Raw genomic sequence first — 20,242 nt, 5'->3', positions numbered from 1 at the left:
TACTGTGGTTTTTATCCGTATCTATGTAAAAATGCATATCTTAACTTTATGCAATTTTAATTGCAATGTAAATCTATTCAATAACCCATTCTGTGTTCACAATGATGAGCCAAAACATTATGACCAGTCACAGGTGAAGCGAATGTTGATCATCTAACTAGGCCACAGATTATGTGAACCGATCAGATGAACCGATCAGTTCTCATAATCATCATGCTGAATGCTGGAGAAATGGGCATTCATAAAGATCTGAGCCACTTCGACAAGGGCCAAATTGCTATGGCAAGGTGACTGGGTCAGAGTCTCTCCGAAAATGCAAGGCTTGTGGATTGTTCCCAGTCAGCAGTGGTTTGAGGAGGGACAAACCACAAACCAGTGACAGTGTGTTGGGCGCCCAAGGCTCATCGATGCACGAGGGAAACAAAGGTTATCCCGTCTGATCGTGAATGGAATGGAGTCTTTTAAACACTGAAAGTCCATCATTCTCTGTACATGGTCAGAACTGAGGTAGTGTGTTGTGAGACGTGGTTTGAACAAAAACATCACTCGCACAAATGATTTCAGTCAAGGAGAGTGTGACCTTTATTTCCCCTTGTGCAAGAAACTCAGCATTTTCAACCTAGTATAACAAAATTCATATTTTGATTACATATTGGGAAACATCTTATCACTGAAGACCGACTATAACAAAACAGTTCACTTTTCAATGTCAGTAATAATATCAACACTAGTCAAAGACTGACTACAAATTTTAAATAGTCACGATAAGATCTTTTTCCTCCAAAGGCATAAAATGACAACACTCACTACCAACACCCATATTTTGAACATCAGAACTATTCTCTAGATATTGCTATACTTTTGAATATAATGTAGGACCATGACAACTATCTCATGTAGCTGGTTCCAAAAAAAAATCCACATAGTGGACTTTAAAAAAGAACCTAAATGGAGACTTTGGTTCAAGGTATCTTTTAAAAGAGAGTATTCATACTGCATTTCCAAACAGGAAGTTTTACTTGAAGAATTAAATCTAATAATAAGACATTCTTCGAAAGGAACAATAAGAATTGAAAGGCACAACACGTTAAGTTTCTAAGAAAGAAAAAATAAACAGTTTGAGTAGTAGTGCACGCTGTGTGAGATCATTGTATGTTGATTCTGATTGGTTTAATCCACGTATCTCAAGTCTGAATGTTTACAGTGGCTCTAAAAACAAACATACTGGTGGAAAAAAACAAATACTGTAACCTTGTTCTTTTCTACTTTTCCAGTCCACTTCGAAGAGTCCAAAGTAGGTAGTGTATTTGTAAAGTCAACATGAAATCAAAATTAACCTTATTTACTTTAACACATGTTGTTTGGTTTTACCGTGCACAACCATCAGTGCATATTATTCCACAGATGATTTGTTTTTGTAATATTTTATCATTGCTCAGAACAACTTTTGTCTGCTGACATCACCTAGGTCATGCATGCTTATTGGTTAATGTTAACCAGCCATCAAAAAGATATTTAGGCAATGAGGTAATACTTGCAATAAGTTTGAATTTCTTACCATTAGTTACTGCTTTAGGTATCATGATATAAGTGGATAACAATATTTTGCAGCATTTATTAATCTTGGTTAAAGGTCATTTTGTAAATATACTTTTGTGTATTGTTAATTCATGTTTGTTCATAAATGTTCATTTATGTGAATATAAATAATACATTTTCAACTGCTTAATATGTCTAAATTAACATTAACCTAGATTAATAAATGCTGCAAATTATAGTTTGTTCATTTATATGTAATTATCAAATGTTTACAAATTGAATCTTGAATCAAATTGTAAAGTGTTTGAGGCCATTCAAACAGAAAGTGTTTTTGCACTCCACTGCTCAACCTTTCCAATGTTTTACTATGTAAACATGCGTTAGACGCAGTGCTGGAAATATGGTGGGACTGAGTCCAGGCCAGGGAGTGAATTTTAGGAAGGGATGGAGGGATTCCAGTTCAAAATGTAGAAGATTTCCAGGATCCACGTAATAGCCACCAAATGCTATACAAATTTCATACATAAATTTATAGTTTTTTTTCTGCATCTATGGTTTAAAAATATACAATATGTCCCCAACTAGGAAATATAAACTCGCAATTTCGAAAGAAAAGTCAGTATTTTTTCCTCTGAACTGGAAACACACAATTGCGAGTTATAAACACAAAATTGTGAGATATAAACTTGCAATTCAGAGAAAAACTTTATATTTTATAACTCACAATTGCGAGTTTATATCTCACAACTGAGAAAAGAAGTCAGAATTGCGAGTTTATGGTTATATCTCATAATTCTGTTATTTCTTACAAAAAAAGATGTAAACTTGCAATTGTGAAATAAAGTCGCAATTATCTTTAAAAATGTTTCTTTTTACATGTTTTGCTGGAAACAAGCTTGAATGGCATCTTAGTAGTACTTAGGTCTCGTTCTATATTTTGTTCTCCTGTTTCACAACCCAGACAACAACATGTGACTGGGCCGTGTGGAATCTGTGCGTACCAGATGTGGGCCGGATCTGGGCCGACACTATGTTGCTGTCTGGGTAACAAGTACATCATTTTACTAAGGAAAAAATGCTCTGAATTGTTTCATGCTGACTATTTTTTATCGTCCTTATATTTACACATTTCTTTGTTAATAATCTATTATTTAAAAATCACACACTACCAATAATGAAAACTTGAGTAGCTACTAATCATTTAAGTATTAAACAAACTACTTATAAAAACACTGAAACTCATAGAACTCTAGAGTATTATATAGGAAAAGGAATATTGCTTCAATACTGATTTTTAAACTCTATGGTAGCTGCACTACATTTCATATGTGCTTACCAAAAAAAAAAAAAAAAACTTATCAGGACACTAGCGCATCTCACAAACATCTTTGAAAATGAAGGTCTGTAAGGGTCTACCAAAGGATCAAGTGCGCATCTGTAGTATCTGTAAGATGTGACCCAAACCATGGCATTTTGTTCGTCCCTGAGGGAGCTTCTTTTTTTTTTTTTACCACACTTGTGTCTGAGAGCCAGCCTCAGAGTGCTTTATTTCACATTTAGTTTACGAGTACACACCCTTGTGGGGCCTCTACGGTCTCCACCATCTCGCAGTCCAGGAAAGAAGCTTCAGGTGTGTGTTGTGCCGATGGGCTCTCTGCTTTGGGCGGCTGGGCAGGAATCCATGCGTACAGGGGCTCTGTAGGGAGGGACGGGGTGTAGTTTGTTTGATTGTCTGGTGGCGGAGGCCAGTCTGGAAAGCGGGCTGACTTTTGGCCGTATGCCAGGGATGAGGCTCCAGGCTCCAGAAAAGGGGTTAGGGTTTGGGTCCATGTGAAGGGAGGGGTGGACAGGGGACTGTTCTGGGGGTCTCTGCAGTCCTGGGAAGGGGGGTAACCATCCTCTGCCAGCTGCATCTGGTGGAAATAGGCCTGTACCTGAGACTGCTTCTGGAGATAGAGCCTCTTCTGCTGCAGTCTACACATAGGATTACAATTGAAAAGGTGTCATAACTGAAAGTTATAGTGTCGACCAGATCCGGCCCACATCTGGCACGTGTGGAATCCACATGTACCAGATATGGCCCGGATCTGGACCGACACCATGTTGCTGTCTGGGCAATTTCAGGACATTTTGAATGCAGTTGTTCCTCACCTGTGCTCTTGGAGTTGTTGCTCTAAAGTGCGTGGTGCAGCCTCTTTACAAAACATCTGCCCACTTCCAAGACCACTTGCCAACTGACTGGCCCTCTGAAATAACAAAAAACAAAACAAGCCATAATAAAAATCTTTTTAAAATAAAGATCTTTTTTATTCATGAAACTCTAGATGGTACAGGCTGATGGGTCCTTTACATGCAATCACATGATTTATTACATGGCACAAGCGAATTGGCCTCCGCTGATTCTGCAGCCAGTGAGATTGCTTGCTCAACACTTAAAGGGGTCATGGACTGATAAATAAAATTTTCTTTGAGCTTTTGGCATATAAGAGGTCATCATACTATGCAAATATCCAGTAAGTTTCAGAGCTGAAAACTTCATTGTTAGTCCAAAAAAAGCTTTTATTGTAACCAAACTGTGACAAGCTATTTCTGCTATGTAATGATTCATGTAGCTACAGTCAGATGTTCTTTGTCTATGTGTCAGTAAATCAAACCAGTGACTAACGGTCAACTTCACATTGTTTCTCTTAGTAGGATGAAAATAATAAGTTAGAAATGAGGGAAATCTATTCTAGGGGCTCTATTTTTTAAGTCGACCATTATTTTAGAACATTATTTTAGAACGTATTACTTCCTTGGCGCCGTGCCATGCAGCCACACATGACACATGTATCGCGTTTATTTCCTTTTTTTATTCAAAATATTCACAAACGTGTTAACTACATTATGAATTATATGATATATTCCGATTATCAAATATGTGGAAGTGAATAAGTTGTGTCGTTTATAATGGTCATGTTAGTTTGCACTGAAATACAGAGGATCTGTCGGCTTTACATTAGGTAAATTCATAAATTTTTCCCGAAATACACAAAAGTAAGTGGCCGGTGAACTGGGAGAAGAATAGAGTAAACTTTATTGTTTCATACACAATGTGTATCTGATGTAAATATAGCACTTCATCAAATTATAATTGAAATAATTATTATCGCAGCTTCCATAGACATCAGTGTATGGAACTTGAATTTAGCAATAAATGTATTTTTTTTAACAAACTTGATTTAAATGTCCATTTAAATGTCGGAAACCTAAAATAAACATTATGTGGTTGAAAACATAGAATAGTTGTGATATATGAAAAGCACTGAGCGCGTCTGTCTCTGGCTCAGCATCAGCCAAAGCATATTTGAATTTAGCAGTGACGCACTGAAGGTTCTAATCACACCGATGTGATCATACGTGTCAAAGGGTTAACATAAATCCCGTTTCGGGGGTGGAGGGGGGGCAATTTGAAACTGAGGGGCACAAATCAGATTCCCCTCGCGGCGCCCACCCTGGTGCAGAAATCGAGTTACAGTGACGAGATCTCTCAACATGTCGGATTGGCTACAATGCTCATCACTGCAACCTTTCATACCATGATCTAAATATAATGCTATAATCAACACTTTAGACGATTAGTTAACAGCAGTAATAGTAAAAATATGCTAAAAGTTTTTTTTAGAGAGATCCACATGTAATACTTAGCTATTTCATATGCAAAGATGTTAGCCAATCAGGGTAAAATCCAGAGGGATAAAATCAGGGTAGGACAAATGCCTTTTATTTTTAAACCATGACAATTTTAATTTGTAAAAATCATACTAACATTATGGGCCCTATCTTGCACCCAGCCCAATTGAATTTGTACACCGATGCATGTATCATTCCTATTTTGCACCCGCGCACAGCGGACTTTTCCCTCCACAGACGCACGTCGGTAAATTAGGAAATGAACTTGCACTCCCGGAGGCGGTTCAGCGCAAAGAGGAGGCGTGTTCTGGCGCAAACGTTCCCTGGTGCTATTTTGCAGGTTTAGAAAACAATTCCGCCACTGACCAGCAAAAACCTAGTCTAAAGTCAGTGGCGCGTTGCGCATGTTATTCATATGCTATTTTAAGGGCGCATGCTTGGCCATAATCAATGTAGCGTGTGCACAACGCGCATGCACTTTGCTTATCTCATCTACACACAGACGCAGCAGTTCTAATTTTTAGAAAACCATACATTATTACAAGGAAAAATATTAACACACGAGGGAAATCATTGTTGTGTCCATGAAGATGTAGGCATAAATCTAGCTTACACATTTACCCAAATTATTATACGTCTGTTTAACCGAAGCTAATTTGGGTGGGTTTCTCCCATCCCCATACAATGTCACCTCACGAGAACGTCGGTCTCCTCGGCTGTGAACCGCTCCTGGTGCGCGCCTGGCAAATCCGCCGTTATAATAGCAAACCGCCATGGAACAAGCGCTTGCTCTTAAAGGGAATGTGAGATGTCGCTCTGATTGGTTTATTTAACGTTAAGCCCAAATCACACCTATGAATAATGAAGCTACTTCAGACCAACCCATTTTAGATTTGTGTCGGGCGCAAGAGTCATTTATCCCGCCGGTATAATAGCAACAGCGCCCAAGACCCGCCCACAAATTTACTTGGGTTTCGCGCTTGGTACTTGTGTTTCAGATCGTTAAAATAGGGCCCTATAAGTGCACACCAGGAAACATTATAAAACAATAAAGCAATGCAGTTTATGACCAATTTAATCAGTGGTTTCTGTAATCTGGTCCTCTGAAACCCTCCACCTCCCGCAGCTCCACCTGTCTAGATCTGCTATGGGATTTATCTATGCCTATTAATGCGGCAGCAGCATATCTTACATGCTCACAGCAGCATGTCTGTAAAAACTGTAAACGGTGAAATACGATTAATTGGTTGACAAAGTTTCCGTAGTATATACGTTGAATAACCGTAATAGATCAAACCTCACATTTAATGTAATTTTACAGTAAAACACTTAGATTTACCGTTTTTGGAAGTGAAAAAGTGCAAGTCATTGTATTATTTACAGTGAAAAACTGTAAATTGAAATTCCCAGAATTCCCTGCATGACACTTCACATTTGATGTATTTTTGTTGAAATAATGGTTTCTTCTTAGTTTTCTTAGTTTTTTTCTAATTAGTTATGTACATTAGGGTTTTATGCTACATCTGATGTTGTTCAATTAATGTTTGTTATATTTTTTTTTTATGCCATGCGTGTTACCATGATGGTGTTTAGTATTTGTGTGAATGACACTGTGCGCCCTCTATATATATATTAGTATTTACCTTCTCAGCTTGTGGAAAAGCTGCTTGTGATGAGCTTTGATTCATCATGTGACTTTTTCATCACCACCTGTTGGGTGGTTGTCAGTTTATTACAAAGGTACAAAACAGATATTAGTACTTCAATAGGTTGGTTAATTAACATTATATCAGTTAATGAAATACTTTTTCCCCCCTGTAAATTTAAGTTAAATTTGTACAACCTAAAATGTTGCTACCGTATTTTTTATGGTTTATATAAATAACGTCTCGGTTACGTATGTAATCCTCATTCCCTGAGTAGGGAACGGAGATCACCTTCGAGTATATAAAACGAGCCAATGGCAATGAAATGCCATGGGTCTGCGGAATTTGCATAGCGTAACTCCGCCCCACCCTGGGGGTATAAGGAAGTACGCTGGCAACATGCAGATATGTGTTCGCTGAGGGGCCGAGACTGAACTCAGGCATTCCCAGCGGTACAGCTGAAGTGGCAGGGAGACGTAACGTCTCCGTTCCCTACTCATACGTAACCGAGACGTTCCCTTTTGTGGTCACTCCGAGTTACGTCGGATGACGACGAATGGGGTCCCCAGTCTAATCACGCCACCTCGGCTGTCTTCCAGTGCCCTGCGTAAGTCTGAGCTCCCTGTCGTGAGACTAGCACGGACGAAGGAGTCCTACTTAACACAGGAATACCAAGGTACACTGGGAAGCATATCTCAGAGGAAATATGCAATTATGCCCAGCCCGAAGGGGGGGACTTGAAATACACATATGATCCAGAGGGGCTGCATATGGAGTATCACTGGGGTGTCCAGCCGCAGGTGGAATATTTCAACCCCAGGGGTGGCAAGGTGGCTTGCCGAGGGAAAGACACATGCTCAGAGAAGCTTACAGTGGAAATACACATGTGGGGGTCGCCCAGAGGGGGAACCATGCACATGGAGGCACCTAGCCAAGCGCGAAAGCTGCCGGTGGCATTACTCTGGCGTTGACGTCGACAGTGCTGGAGGAGACTCAGGGCTTATTAGGCTCACCTGAGGAAAATATCGCACGTATCCCGTCCGTGGAGAGGAATGGCGAGCAAGCGAAGACACCTGAGCAGAATCTAGTACCGGCTAGTTGAAGCGAGTACATGAGAAGAAACTGGCTCCACTCTGAGATTTTAGAATCTCGCAAATGTGTTAGGTGTCGCCCAGCCACCAGCCAGCAGATGTCTGTTAGCGAGGCGCCATGCGCTAGAGCCCAAGAGGATGCCACACTCCGAGTGGAGTGGGCCATCACACCAAGGGGGCATGGTCGACCTTGCTGCTGGTATGCCAATGCAATGGCGTCCACTATCCAGTGGGACAACCTTTGCTTAGAGAGAGCCTTTCCCTTCAGCTTCCCACCATAACAGACAAAGAGCTGGTCTGAGGTCCTGAAACACCATGTTCTGGAGAACGCGTACTTGACAGAGCAGTGCCAAGGCTGGGTCTGCCTCCTCCAAGGGCAGCGCTTGCAGGTTCACTACCTGGTCTCGAAAGGGTGTGGTTGGAACCTTGGGCACATATCCAGGCCGGGGTCTCAGGATCACGTGAGAGTTAGCCGGCCCGAATTCCAGGCACGCTTTGTCAACCGAAAACGCCTGCAGGTCCCCTACCCTCTTGATGGAGGCCAATGCAACCAGGAGCGCTGTCTTAATTGACAGGAACTTAAGCTCCACTGGTTGCAGAGGCTCAAAGGGAGCACTCTGCAGGACAGTTAAAACCTTTGAGAGGTCCCAAGAGGGTACGAGGGGAGGACGAGGAGGATTCAGTCTCCTCGCTTCCCTCAGGAACCTGATGATCAGGTCGTGCTTTCTTAGAGACTTACCATCGACTTCGTCGTGATGTGCGGCAATGGCGGCAACATACACTTTCAGGGTGGAGGGAGACATCCTTCGCTCCAAACCAGTTGACGAAGAGGTTCCACTTCAACGCATAGGAGGATTCAGTCTCCTCGCTTCCCTCAGGAACCTGATGATCAGGTCGTGCTTTCCTAGAGACTTACCATCGACTTCGTCGTGATGTGCGGCAATGGCGGCAACATACACTTTCAGGGTGGAGGGAGACAGCCTTCGCTCCAAACCAGTTGACGAAGAGGTTCCACTTCAACGCATAGGTGTGATGCCCAATGGATGGAGTCTCCATTCCCCAGCGAGAGGCCGAAGCCGAGACAGCTCGTAGGCCGCCTGGTTCAGGTCTCCCGGGATATAAATGGCTCGAAGCGACCTCAGATGCTTCTGACTCCATATGAGGAGGTGGCGAGCGAGTTGCGACATACGGCGGGAGCGTAGACCACCTTGATGGTTGATGTACGCTACTGTCGCGGTATTGTCTGATCGGACTAGTACGTGCTGACCCTTGAGCAACGCATGGAAGCGGTGCAGGGCGAGACGTACAGCCAGCAACTCGAGGCAATTGACATGCCAAAGGCGCTGGGGTCCTGTCCAGGAGCCCGCGGCAGCATGTCCATTGCACATGGCGCCCCAGCCCGTGGTGGAGGCATCTGTTGATACAACAACATGCCGGGAAACTCGTTCTAAGGGCACTCCGGCCCGTAGAAAACTGAGGTTCGACCACGGGGTGAAGGTCTGACGGCAGGCCGGAGTCACTGGAACTCGGAGCGTGCCGTGATGCCATGCCCACCTCGGGACTCGATCGCAAAGCCAAAGCTAAAGCGGTCTCATATGAAGCAATCCGAGTGGCGTTACTGCGGCTGCGGATGCCATATGCCCCAGGAGCCTCTGAAATAGTTTCAGTGGAACCGCACTCTTGTCCTCGAACTGGCGAAGACAAGTCAGCAGTGACTGCGCGCGCTCGCTCGTAAGCTGCGCGCACATGGCGACCGAGTCGATCTCCATACCGAGAAAAGAGATCCTCTGCACGGGGCAGAGTTTGCTCTTCTCCCAGTTGACCCGAAGGCCCAGACGAGCTAGGTGACAGAGCACTAGGTCCCTGTGTTCGCAAACCTGGTCTCGAGAGTGAGCTAGGATAAGCCAGTCATCGAGATAGTTCAGGATGCGAACCCCGTGTTCCCGGAGGCTGCCTCGACAACTTTCGTGAAGACGCGAGGAGACAGGGCTAGCCCGAATGGGAGAACCGCGTACTGGTATGCCCGCCCCTCGAAAGCAAACCGAAGAAACGGTCTGTGTCGAGGTAAAATGGAGACATTGAAGTAGGCGTCCTTCAGGTCGATCGCTGCAAACCAATCCTGCGGCCGCACGCACTGGAGGATGCGTTTGGCCGTGAGCATCTTGAATGGCAGCCTGTGAAGGGAGCGGTTCAAGACGCGCAGGTCGAGGATTGGCCGTAACCCACCGGATTTCTTCGGTACAATGAAGTAGGGGCTGTAGAAGCCGGACTTCATTTCGGCTGGAGGGACAGTCTCGATCGCACCCTTCGCCAGTAGCGTGGCGACCTCCGCTCTCATGACAGGGGCATTGCCACCGACCATAGTGAAGCGGACTCCCCTGAAGCGGGGAGGAGACCGCGCGAACTGAATCGCGTAGCCGAGCCTGATGGTTCTCGCGACCCAGCGGGACAGTCTGGGAAGCTCTAGGCGGAATGACCGGCCCAGGCGAGGGTGGCATAGCGGCCCTGTGCAGGGGCACGGTCATTAGCCGCGTCCTGCCAGAGGAGGCCAGGGGAGGACCAGCGTCCCATGGGGGCGTGCTCTGGCAGGGGTCTGGCGACAGAGGGGGAGGAGCATGGCCCGTGGGCGGCGCGTGCTGTCATCTGAGAACTCTGTGACAGAGGGGGACGATAGTGGCGGCGCACACTATCGTCCGAGAACTCTGTGTGCTCAGGGTTGGGGGAACCAGTTCTTTCTTTAACCACATTGGGGTACTGCTCGTCGTTGGAGCAAAGGGGAGTGGAGAACAAAAGATTCTCCCCCGGCCCTCCACCGGGGGAAGGAGTGGCCCTGCTACCACCTCCTGAAGAAAACTGGTTGCCAACCCTGAGCAGCCCGTCTCAGGGGCGCCGCTTAGCCTGGCGTTTAGCGGGGCACGGGGCCGGAGAGGGCTGTGGCGCCTTCCTGCGGCTTCCTCCACGACGCGGCCCAGGTGGAGGCTGCTGCTGGGGCCGTGCGGGAGGGGCGGGAGCCGCAGGAGGGCGCACTCGGCTGTGCCGACGGCTGGGTGGAGGCAGCAGCGGGCCGTCGGGGCAGAATATGCTTTATCGCCTCAGTCTGCTTCTGAGCGGTCGAGAACTGTTGGGCAAAGTCCTCGACCGCACCGCCGAAGAGGCCGGCCTGGGATATGGGGGCGTCGAGCAGACGAGTCCGCTCGGCCTCCCGCATATCAGCCAGGTTCAGCCAGCGATGTCTCTCCTGGACCACAGCTGTGGACATCACCTGACCCAGGGAGCGTGCGGTCACCTTCGTCGCTCGGAGAGCAAGGTCGGTGGCGGCACGCAGCTCATCAAAGAGCCCTGGATCAGCCCTGCCCTCGTGCATGTCCCTGAGCATCTGGGCCTGGTAGACCTGCAAGATGGCCATGGCATGCAAAGAGGCAGCTGCCTGTCCCGCCGCTCTGTAAGACTTCGCCACCAAAGTAGACGAAAATCTACAGGCTTTGGATGGGTGCTTAGGGTCACCACGAGAGGAAGCGCTTGCCGGACACAGCTGCATCGCGACACAACGTTCCACCGGGGGAACCCCAGTGTACCCACAAGCAGCAGCCTTATCGAGGGGAGGAAAGGCGGAAGAGTTCGACGAACGATCGTGGGAAGACAATGGTGTCTTCCAGGACCGCGTGACCTCCTCATGCACGTCCGGGAAGAAAGGTATTGGGGTTGGACGCCGACGGGGGTCAGCGGCCGCACCCAAAAACCAATCATCCAGCCGCGAGCGCACAGGGTCGGGTGGCGGGGACCACTCGAGCCCAATGGCCGCGGCTGCCCGGGAAAGCATGGCTGTCATCTCGGGATCAGACTCGGGCAATGCTGGCACACCCGAAGGTGGCAGCACAGCCGAATCCTCACTTCCCGAGGACTCCTGCCCACCTTGTGATGCAGCGATCGATATTGCGATCTCGCCAAACAAGATACGCGGGGCCTCCGTAGAGGGACCAGCGGTCTCAGTTTGGACACTCGCGGGTACCAGCGCTGGAGAGGGGGGTGTGGACCGTGGACGAGTCGGCGGTTTGTTCCACACCGTCACCCTCAGGTCACCCTGGCCACCAGCCGAAGTACAGCCTCTCTGGGAGACCGTAGATCGGGGTGTGGATGAGGGGACTCTCACTCGAATGAGTTCATTGAGTCTCGACCATAGCGTGAGAACATGAGTCATCCACAAGCGCTGCTTTAGCGTGATCAATGCCCAAACACAAAAAGCAGCGATTGTGCCCATCAGAGTTAGAAACATTGCGACTGCAACCGGAAGTGCACGGGCGAGGCATCTTTAAAAAGACGTGCCGCGTGCAAGCTCTTTTTGTGAGAGGAAAAACTCAGCGGATGTTGAAGCGACCAGGGAGAAACACACTATCTGTCAGATCACTGACCAGATCAGCAGGGTAATGTGTCCTCGCTGGAGATCACCCTCACACCAACACCGGAGAGTTCGCTCGTCTCGAAGATGAAGATATAGATGAGAGAAGAGTAACTCAGGATTTGGCTTTTGGAGTGAAGACATAGCTCTCGGCTCCGAAGCGAAAACATGTCTGCAGGTTGCCAGCGTACTTCCTTATATACCCCCAGGGTGGGGTGGATTAACGCTATGCAAATTCCGCAGACCCATGGCATTTCATTGCCATTGGGTCGTTTTATATACTCGAAGGTGATAGGCTTTCTAAGCGAAACCCCATTCGTCGTCATCCAACGTAACTCGGAGTGACCACGAAAGGGAACCAGTTTTAACAGTTTACATGCCAACCACATGTAACCACAGTCCTGTAACATATTTACACATTCCACTTCATTAGCAGAAATACTGTTTTTGTACATTTGCACACTGTGATATCTGAATCAAAGATATGATGCTTATATTTAGTCTGTATCTATTAGTTTATTCAATAAAACATAAAAAAAAGTTATTTATGCATATGACTTGAATACACCTCTTCTTTAATGAGCATTTTAATTTCTGAATTAAAATTCATAATTGAAAAAAAAAAATCATAATAAAGAAAAAACCTCAAAAGAATTAAATTCTTGAAAAGAAAATCTCAAGTAATTTGACTATTTTATATTATCATTTCTCAGAAAAAAACTGCATCATTGCTTATTGATATTTTGAAAAATGTTTGTCTGCATGGCCAAAGTCATGTGGTCTAACCAACACGCATAATCCAGGGATAAAACGAAGCAGATCATTTGAGCTTTTTATGATTTAGGCAAGGTTAGTTCAGGTATGACAGTTTTTCTCAATTGATTTGACACATTTCTCCAAATTAATGTGGTTGCTCTCAAAACAGTTAAAACAGCAAACTAGCCACACTCTTATGCTGGCGAAACAGTTCAATATTCACTGCATAAATGAAGCACTGCATTTTATTCTAGTAAAGCATTTATCAAAAATAAATACTAACATCAATACTACAAGTGTTGATTTGATAACATATTCAGGTATAGATACACAAATACAGGAATGAAAATAAAAAAATGTTTCGCATTCTTTCATTGTGTTCTTCAAAGTTCTTTAATGACGAGTTTAGTTGTATAGCATTGAGTTTTAAAAATGAACAAATAAATGTACTGCAATCATTGAATCAGTGAACTTTATAGATCTTGCCTCTCATTTACATCTGGTCAAAGAATTTCAGCAACATCACAGCATATATTTTCACGAGTCATGGATCGTGGGTAAAAAAAAGCCGTGAATGCTGGATCCATCCTTGTGCCTTAACTTCTCCACAAGCCTCTTCCATCGTTTGAAGAAGACTTACTTGGTTGTAAGAAGCTCTTCTTGCTTCTCCTAAATCCTCCACTCTTCTTGCTCCATATCCTCTTCCTATACCATCTATTCCTTTCCCCTCTTCTCTTTCTACCTCTTTCAATGTTTCTCTCCCTCTCAATATTACCCTTCCTCTCCAAAATCTCTCACTCTCACACCTCTTCCTTTTCCCATTCTTCTTCCCATTTATAGTTTTTGTAATTGATAGCTGGGTAAACAATTAGGGAATTTGCATTTCCTGTGTTGTGTGTATTTCTAACTCAGCAGATATTTATTTGGGGCTAATTGAGAACATTCCAAGTGTCATGTCATTTGTAATTTGCATGAAATGAAGGAAAATTTACAACTTGTTTAGGACAACTACAAAGTGTTCAGGTTACTGTATTAACTGTTTTGAGAACAGTGACCTGAGTTTGGAGAAATGTGCCAAATCGATTGAGGAAAAACTGGTGCAACTCCCCACAAACTTAATAAACACTTAAACAAACTCTTTATTTTGAAAAATATATGTATTTATATGATTTAGATATGAATGTTCACATAAATTCATAGTGTATGGAAAATAACCTATTATATTTTACTTGGTTACACCACATGACATTTTTAGAATAATTAAATTTAAACTTTTCTTGAAAATGATAAAAAAAAGTTTTTCAAAAACCATAAGAAACCAACATTAACACAAAGATTACATTTCTAAAAGCTTGGCTCGTGTGATTTAAACCAAATTTTTTCCCCCTTTTGTTTATTGTGGATACTCGTATACACAACTGACCCACCTGTAGTCGCTGAGCGAGGTACTGCGTCTCCAAACTCTGTCTCCTGGATAGCAAATAAGGGTGCATTTTACCCGTGAATGTCAACGTATCTTTTCCACTTAGACATTGGCGTCCTTCTCCCTGAAATTATTAAAGAATAGGTTTTTGTATCAGCATAAATACCTTAGTCATCAGTCATCTTCCAAGACTCTTATCCGTGTTCTGCCACCAATTTTATTTCAAGTTCAAAGGCACAATACTTATGCTTAAAAATTAAAAAAATTGAAAACAAACTGAGACCAGCACAAATTGCTCTCTGACCTGGTGACTGAATGGATAGTCCTGTGGACTGACGGTGGGGAGTCCTAACACTATCTGGGCTTTGTTCAGCTCCAGGAAGCCCTTGGTCCTGGCCAGGTTCTGAAGGTGCTGTCTGAATGCCACTAAACCTGTTAAACCATAGGTTCAATAAATACAACAGATTTCGAGTCAGATGAACTGGTAGAGATATTCCTGTGACTGCTGCAGGGGTGGTCTGACTCATTGACTACTGCTATAATTAGTACAGAAGTGAATCACTGTGATTATATTCTGCTTTTAAAAGTAGCCATTATTCATAGAAGGTCAGATATCAGTCAGAATGAGGGTTATTTTATCCACGAACAATAAATATTCCAAAACACTGATTATAACATGCAAATACATGCCTGCAGACAGTAAAGTGGTGGGCATGCTAGATTTTGTGCTTCAATCACACACACAGAAGAACAGATGCAGTAGCAGATTTTTTTGTCTTTTGCTGCAATCTATAGTTTAAGTTTGTTGAATTCTGACCTGTGCATTTCTATAGTGAAAAGACATTTAACCAATAAATGATCTACATGTAACAGAATAACCTCTTGGCTTAACCTCTTGATCCCCAATCTATATACACTTGTAGTCATGATAGTGTGCTCTCTTTAAAGGGATAGTTCACCCAAAAGTGAAAATTAGCCCATAATTTACTCACCCTCAAGTCATGCTAGGTGTAAATGACATTCTTCTTTCAGACAAATACAATCGTCTTGGTTTGTCCTGGTTCTTCCAAGCCTTATAATGGCAGAGAATAGTTGTTCATCTATCCATCATAAAAGTACTCCACACATCTCCGAGGGGTTAATAAAGGCCTTCTGAAGTGAAGTGAAGTGATGCGTTTGTGTAAGAAAAATATCCATATTTAAAACTTTATAAAGTAAAAAAGCTAGATATTATATTTAAATATTTGCCAACGCTTCACTTCAGAAGGCCTTTATTAACCCCCAGAGCCGTGTGGAGCACTTTTATGATGGATAGATGCGCTTTATAGACTTCAAAACATAAACGGCCATTCACTGCAATTATAAAGCTTGGAAGAGCCAGGACATTTTTAAATATAACTCAGATTGTATTCATCTGAAAGAAGAATGTAATTTACACCTAGGATGACTTGAGGGTGAGTAAATCATGGGCTAATTTTCATTTTTGGGTGAACAACTATCCCTTTAAGAACACTGAATTGGCCCTTTATTTCATTCATATTATATAAGCTGTAAGTACAGTTATATACTATTAAGTTCATATCCTGTTGCACATATATGTTGTCCAAAGTAATTCCGTAAGCATAAATGTAGTGTGTCCATTCCTTGAACAAAGTTTGAGAGAAAGGTGATGGATGAAAAGCAAAATGAAAAATAATGTGCACAAGAGAACACAAATCTTCCCGACCTTGAGTGAGAGAAGTGTCTGAAGCCCTTCGCCCCTCTCTGAAACTGACTAGTGAGTGATTATGAGCGTCCCGCCCCTCTGTGTTGAGCGGCTGCAGGGGTTCAGGAGGCTTCTTGCTGAGGAAGACTGGAGCTGTGGAGCTGGCAGGTGTAGTGCTTAGAGCTGGATTCTCTTCAGGCAAGCTGAAGTCACTTTGTGTTGAACCCATGCTGTACTCTGAGTCCATGCTGCCGAGGGACGGGTTCAGACCTGTGGAGAGTAACAGAAGTTCACTCAAGTATATAGATGTAACAGTATTTATTCAGGGTCCAAAATGAATGGCAAGACTCAAATGCAAGTTAAAGCTGACTTTGGAGAGTACATAAACCTTATCAAGTTACCGTGAACTTTAAGAACTGCAACATAATGCATGGTTTACATTACAATGTAAAAACAATAATCCAAGCCTCACTGACCACATTTCAGTCCAGACATAAACATAAACACATCTGTTTACCTGTGAATTCTCTGAATATGCACTTCGCCTTACTGACTAGACTGCATTTTTAGTTTGTCCTTTTGTTTATACTTTATACTTTTTGTTTTAAGATTTAAATTATGCTTTCATTTCATTTTCTCTAACCTTATTTTATTTATCTTATCTTATTTCTTTTCTCTTTATTATGTAAAGCACTTTGAATTCCTATTGTGTAGTAAATGTGCTTTATAAATAAACTAGTCTAACATTGATGTAAGTGACATGAGCAAAATCAAACTGTCTACTAAAAAAGGTTCACTGTGTGTTAATGTCAGTAGTAGTTTAGCTAGAATTCCAAGTTTCAGATTGGAACTCATACTGTGTGTGAAGAAAATCTCTGGTGTTGAATTTAGGGCAAGTTAACACGACAATAACGCATTAATAGTTAAAAAACAGCAACATTAAAGCAGGCTCTATTTGACCCAATGAATCACCCGTAGTTCAAGCCAGGGTTGCCAGGTCCGCGTTTTTTCCCTACACCAAACATTATTTGTAGTGCGCCTCACTTCTAATAATCACATAGAGGTTGTTACTTCTGATGAGAAACAAAGCCTCTGCTTTCAAATTCTGGACATTTCATTATGAAACTCAAACAATAAAACAATAAATAAATTAAATGGGACGTAACGGATTGATTTAGCACCTCAGTTTAAGCGGCAGCATGGAGTGAGTCTTTTCTTCCACTTTAATACATAGCACAAAATAAACATAAATGAACATCAGAAGGTATATTGAAAGTACAGTACAAGTTGAGAAAAATGTCATGTAAGATCACATTTATCTCAGGAAAGTTATCCAATGTTCACAGGTCTTTAGTTGGCTATAAAAAAAACACTAGAGAGGAGCTAATTTACTGTTAATTATATATGTATATTTTGAATAAATTTGTCATGAAGACAAGTGTTTATGAAAACTATCTTATGTGCAACTGAGTTGCATAAAATATTTCCGTTTTGTATTTGAGTGTGATAATTACATAATAAAATAAATGCCAGTAGAAAATAACAGCTCTGTTGTTAATTCTAACCTCTAACATTATAGTAATATAGCAAATGAGAGCATTATTTGGGAGATTTTTGTCCTTAAGAAAATCAAAACTCTGTATCGGCAGATATCATTCTGAATAATCGATAGGGCTGGGTATCGTTCCAAAAATTTCGATACCAATACCGATACCGATACCTTGATTTCGATACCGGTTCCTGAACGATACTTTTTCCGATACCAATTTTATGAAATCCATTTTAATAAGATTACATAACACATTACCTCAGAAAAACATTGGTTTTATTTTTTCCGTTTGACTCATGCTCCTTAGCCAGTGCACAAAGGAACAACTTTTTTTTTTTATAAAGAGCTCATGCTCACCAAAGCTGAATTTGTTTGATCAAAAATACAGTAAAACTTGTAACATTGTGAAATAGTATTACAATTTAAAATCTTATTTGAATATATTTCAAAATGTAATTTATTCCTGTGATGTCAAAGCTAAATTTTCTAAATCATTACTTCAGTGTCACATGATCCTTCAAAAATATGAAAACGATGTGCTGCTTAATATTTTGGAAACTATGATAATTTTTTTCATGTTTCTTTGATGAATAAAATTTTCAAAAGAACAGCATTTATTTGAAACAGAAATCTTTTGTAACATTACACATGTTTTAAGGTAATTTTTGATCACTTTAATGCATCCTTACTGAAAAACAATTCTGACTAACCAACAATTTTTTGAACGGCAATGTACATTCAGTAGGTCATTATTGCAATATAAACACTGTCAGAGTGATCAACAAGGTATCTCTTCATTTACCAGTCGAAGACGGAGCAACTTCTGCTCTTATGTTTACCGGCCTTTGCAGCAATTATTTTACCGCAAATACTGCATCGCGCGCTGTTGGCATCGAGCCTGGAGAAATGTAGCCACACTTTTACATTTATTCATTTATTCATTCATTTAGCTGACGCTTTTATACAAAGCGACTTACAATTGCTATATATGTCAGAGGTCGCACCTCGCACGCCTCTGGAGCAACTAGGGGTTAAGTGTCTTGCTCAGGGACACATTGGTGTCTCACAGTGGATTCGAACCCGGGTCTCTCACACCAAAGGCATGTGTCTTATCCACTTTTGATCGACTTATCCACATCTTTAAGGTATTGTGTGTGTGCGCGCGCACTCGCGTCTCTTAGGAGTATGTGCGTGGAGAGTTTGTGTGTGTGCTCGCGTCTCATTGCGTATGTGCGCGAGTTTGTGTGAGCGCGCGCCTCTCATATGAGTATGTGCGCGGAGAGTTCCGCGTGTCTCGTGTGTGTAGAGTTTGCGTGTATTTGCGTGAGTGACTTTAGGTGTGTCCTTGTGCATTTTATATGTATTTGTTTGAGCACTGACGTTGACGAGTTAACCCCTTAGGTATCGAAATCTGGTACCGAACAACGAGTCATTTTTCGATACTCGATAGTATCGAGGCAATTCGGTCGGTACCTAAAAAGTATCGAACTCGGTACCCAGCCCTAATAATCGACTATCGGTATCGGCAAAGACATTTAGTACCGGTGCATCTCTAGTATATATGCATACTAATCTGCATTAAAGACTTTTACATTGTTACAAAAATTTATATTTCAAAAAAGAAAATTCTGTTCTTTCGAACTTTCTAATTGTCGTTGAATCCTAAAAAGAGATCCTAAGAGATGTTTCTTGAGCTCTAAATCAGCATATTTGAATGATTTCTGAAGGATCATGCGATGCTGAAGACTGGAGTAATGATGCCGAAAATTCAACTCTGTGTTCTCTTGTATAATTACATTTTAAAATAGAATTTCACGATATTACTGTTTTTACTGTATTTTTAATCAAATAGTCTTGGTGAGCAGAAGATAAAAACGTAAAAAAAATCTTACAGACCACAAACTTCTGATCGGTAATACAGTATGTATATTTAAGACGCTATATTTCAATATATATGTGTCTAGACTATAATTGCCTTGACTCAACATACAGTACAAAATGCAGAACTAACCTGTGATGGGCAGCACAGCAGGTTGGTTGGTGACCTCAGACAGAGTGTGCCGGCGCTGACTGAAGCGAGCTGTATGAAAGGCGGCTAGGGGCACAGTGTGCTCCTCCTCTGCCTCAATGCCCTCATCAATGGACGTCTCCATGACGTTGCTAGGCAGCGAGCCGCTGACCTTGCGGACAACGACTGGAGGGAGTGGGTCCAGTAAGCAGCCATCCACCTGAGATATAAATACACACACACACACACTGTTGGCAAAACTATTTTGGGCTGAAACAGCTCAGCACTCTTTGGACGTTTTCACTTTGCTTTTTTCAGATCTGACAACTGAAATCAAAGCTGAAAAGCAATAGATGTGACTACTAGCTGTTCTCCAAGAGGCAAACAAGAACGCTTTGAAATTGATGTGAAGTGAAGATTATCAGGGAATAAAACATTTTATTCGACATGAAATGGA

The 20,242-nt window shown here is 42.6% G+C and overlaps 1 protein-coding gene across 6 annotated transcripts in view; it reads right to left on the bottom strand.

The window, feature by feature from the left end:
• Positions 1 to 476: 476 nt before the first annotated feature.
• The window catches only part of sik2a (salt-inducible kinase 2a), a 51,237-nt gene continuing 31,471 nt past the window's right edge, over positions 477 to 20,242 (bottom strand). For 4 of the 6 annotated variants that reach the window (XM_082170094.1, XM_082170096.1, XM_082170093.1 and 1 more), the window contains exons 8-13: positions 19,789 to 20,005; positions 16,250 to 16,498; positions 14,828 to 14,955; positions 14,528 to 14,647; positions 3,691 to 3,785; positions 477 to 3,513 (exon numbers count right to left, since the gene is read on the bottom strand). In XM_082170094.1, coding sequence (XP_082026220.1) covers positions 3,096 to 3,513; positions 3,691 to 3,785; positions 14,528 to 14,647; positions 14,828 to 14,955; positions 16,250 to 16,498; positions 19,789 to 20,005 — 1,227 coding nt within the window. In that variant the 3' untranslated portion in view covers positions 477 to 3,095. Of the gene's footprint in view, positions 3,514 to 3,690; positions 3,786 to 6,854; positions 6,922 to 14,527; positions 14,648 to 14,827; positions 14,956 to 16,249; positions 16,499 to 19,788; positions 20,006 to 20,242 lie in introns of all 6 variants that reach the window. The other 2 variants (XR_014206140.1, XM_082170092.1) reach the window with 2 other exon arrangements.

Source organism: Leuciscus leuciscus (assembly GCF_965113295.1).
Source record: "Leuciscus leuciscus genome assembly, chromosome: 5".
Lineage (NCBI taxonomy): Eukaryota > Metazoa > Chordata > Actinopteri > Cypriniformes > Leuciscidae > Leuciscus > Leuciscus leuciscus.
Note: the sequence above shows the minus strand (reverse complement) of the source record. Positions and strands in the feature narration are given on the sequence as shown.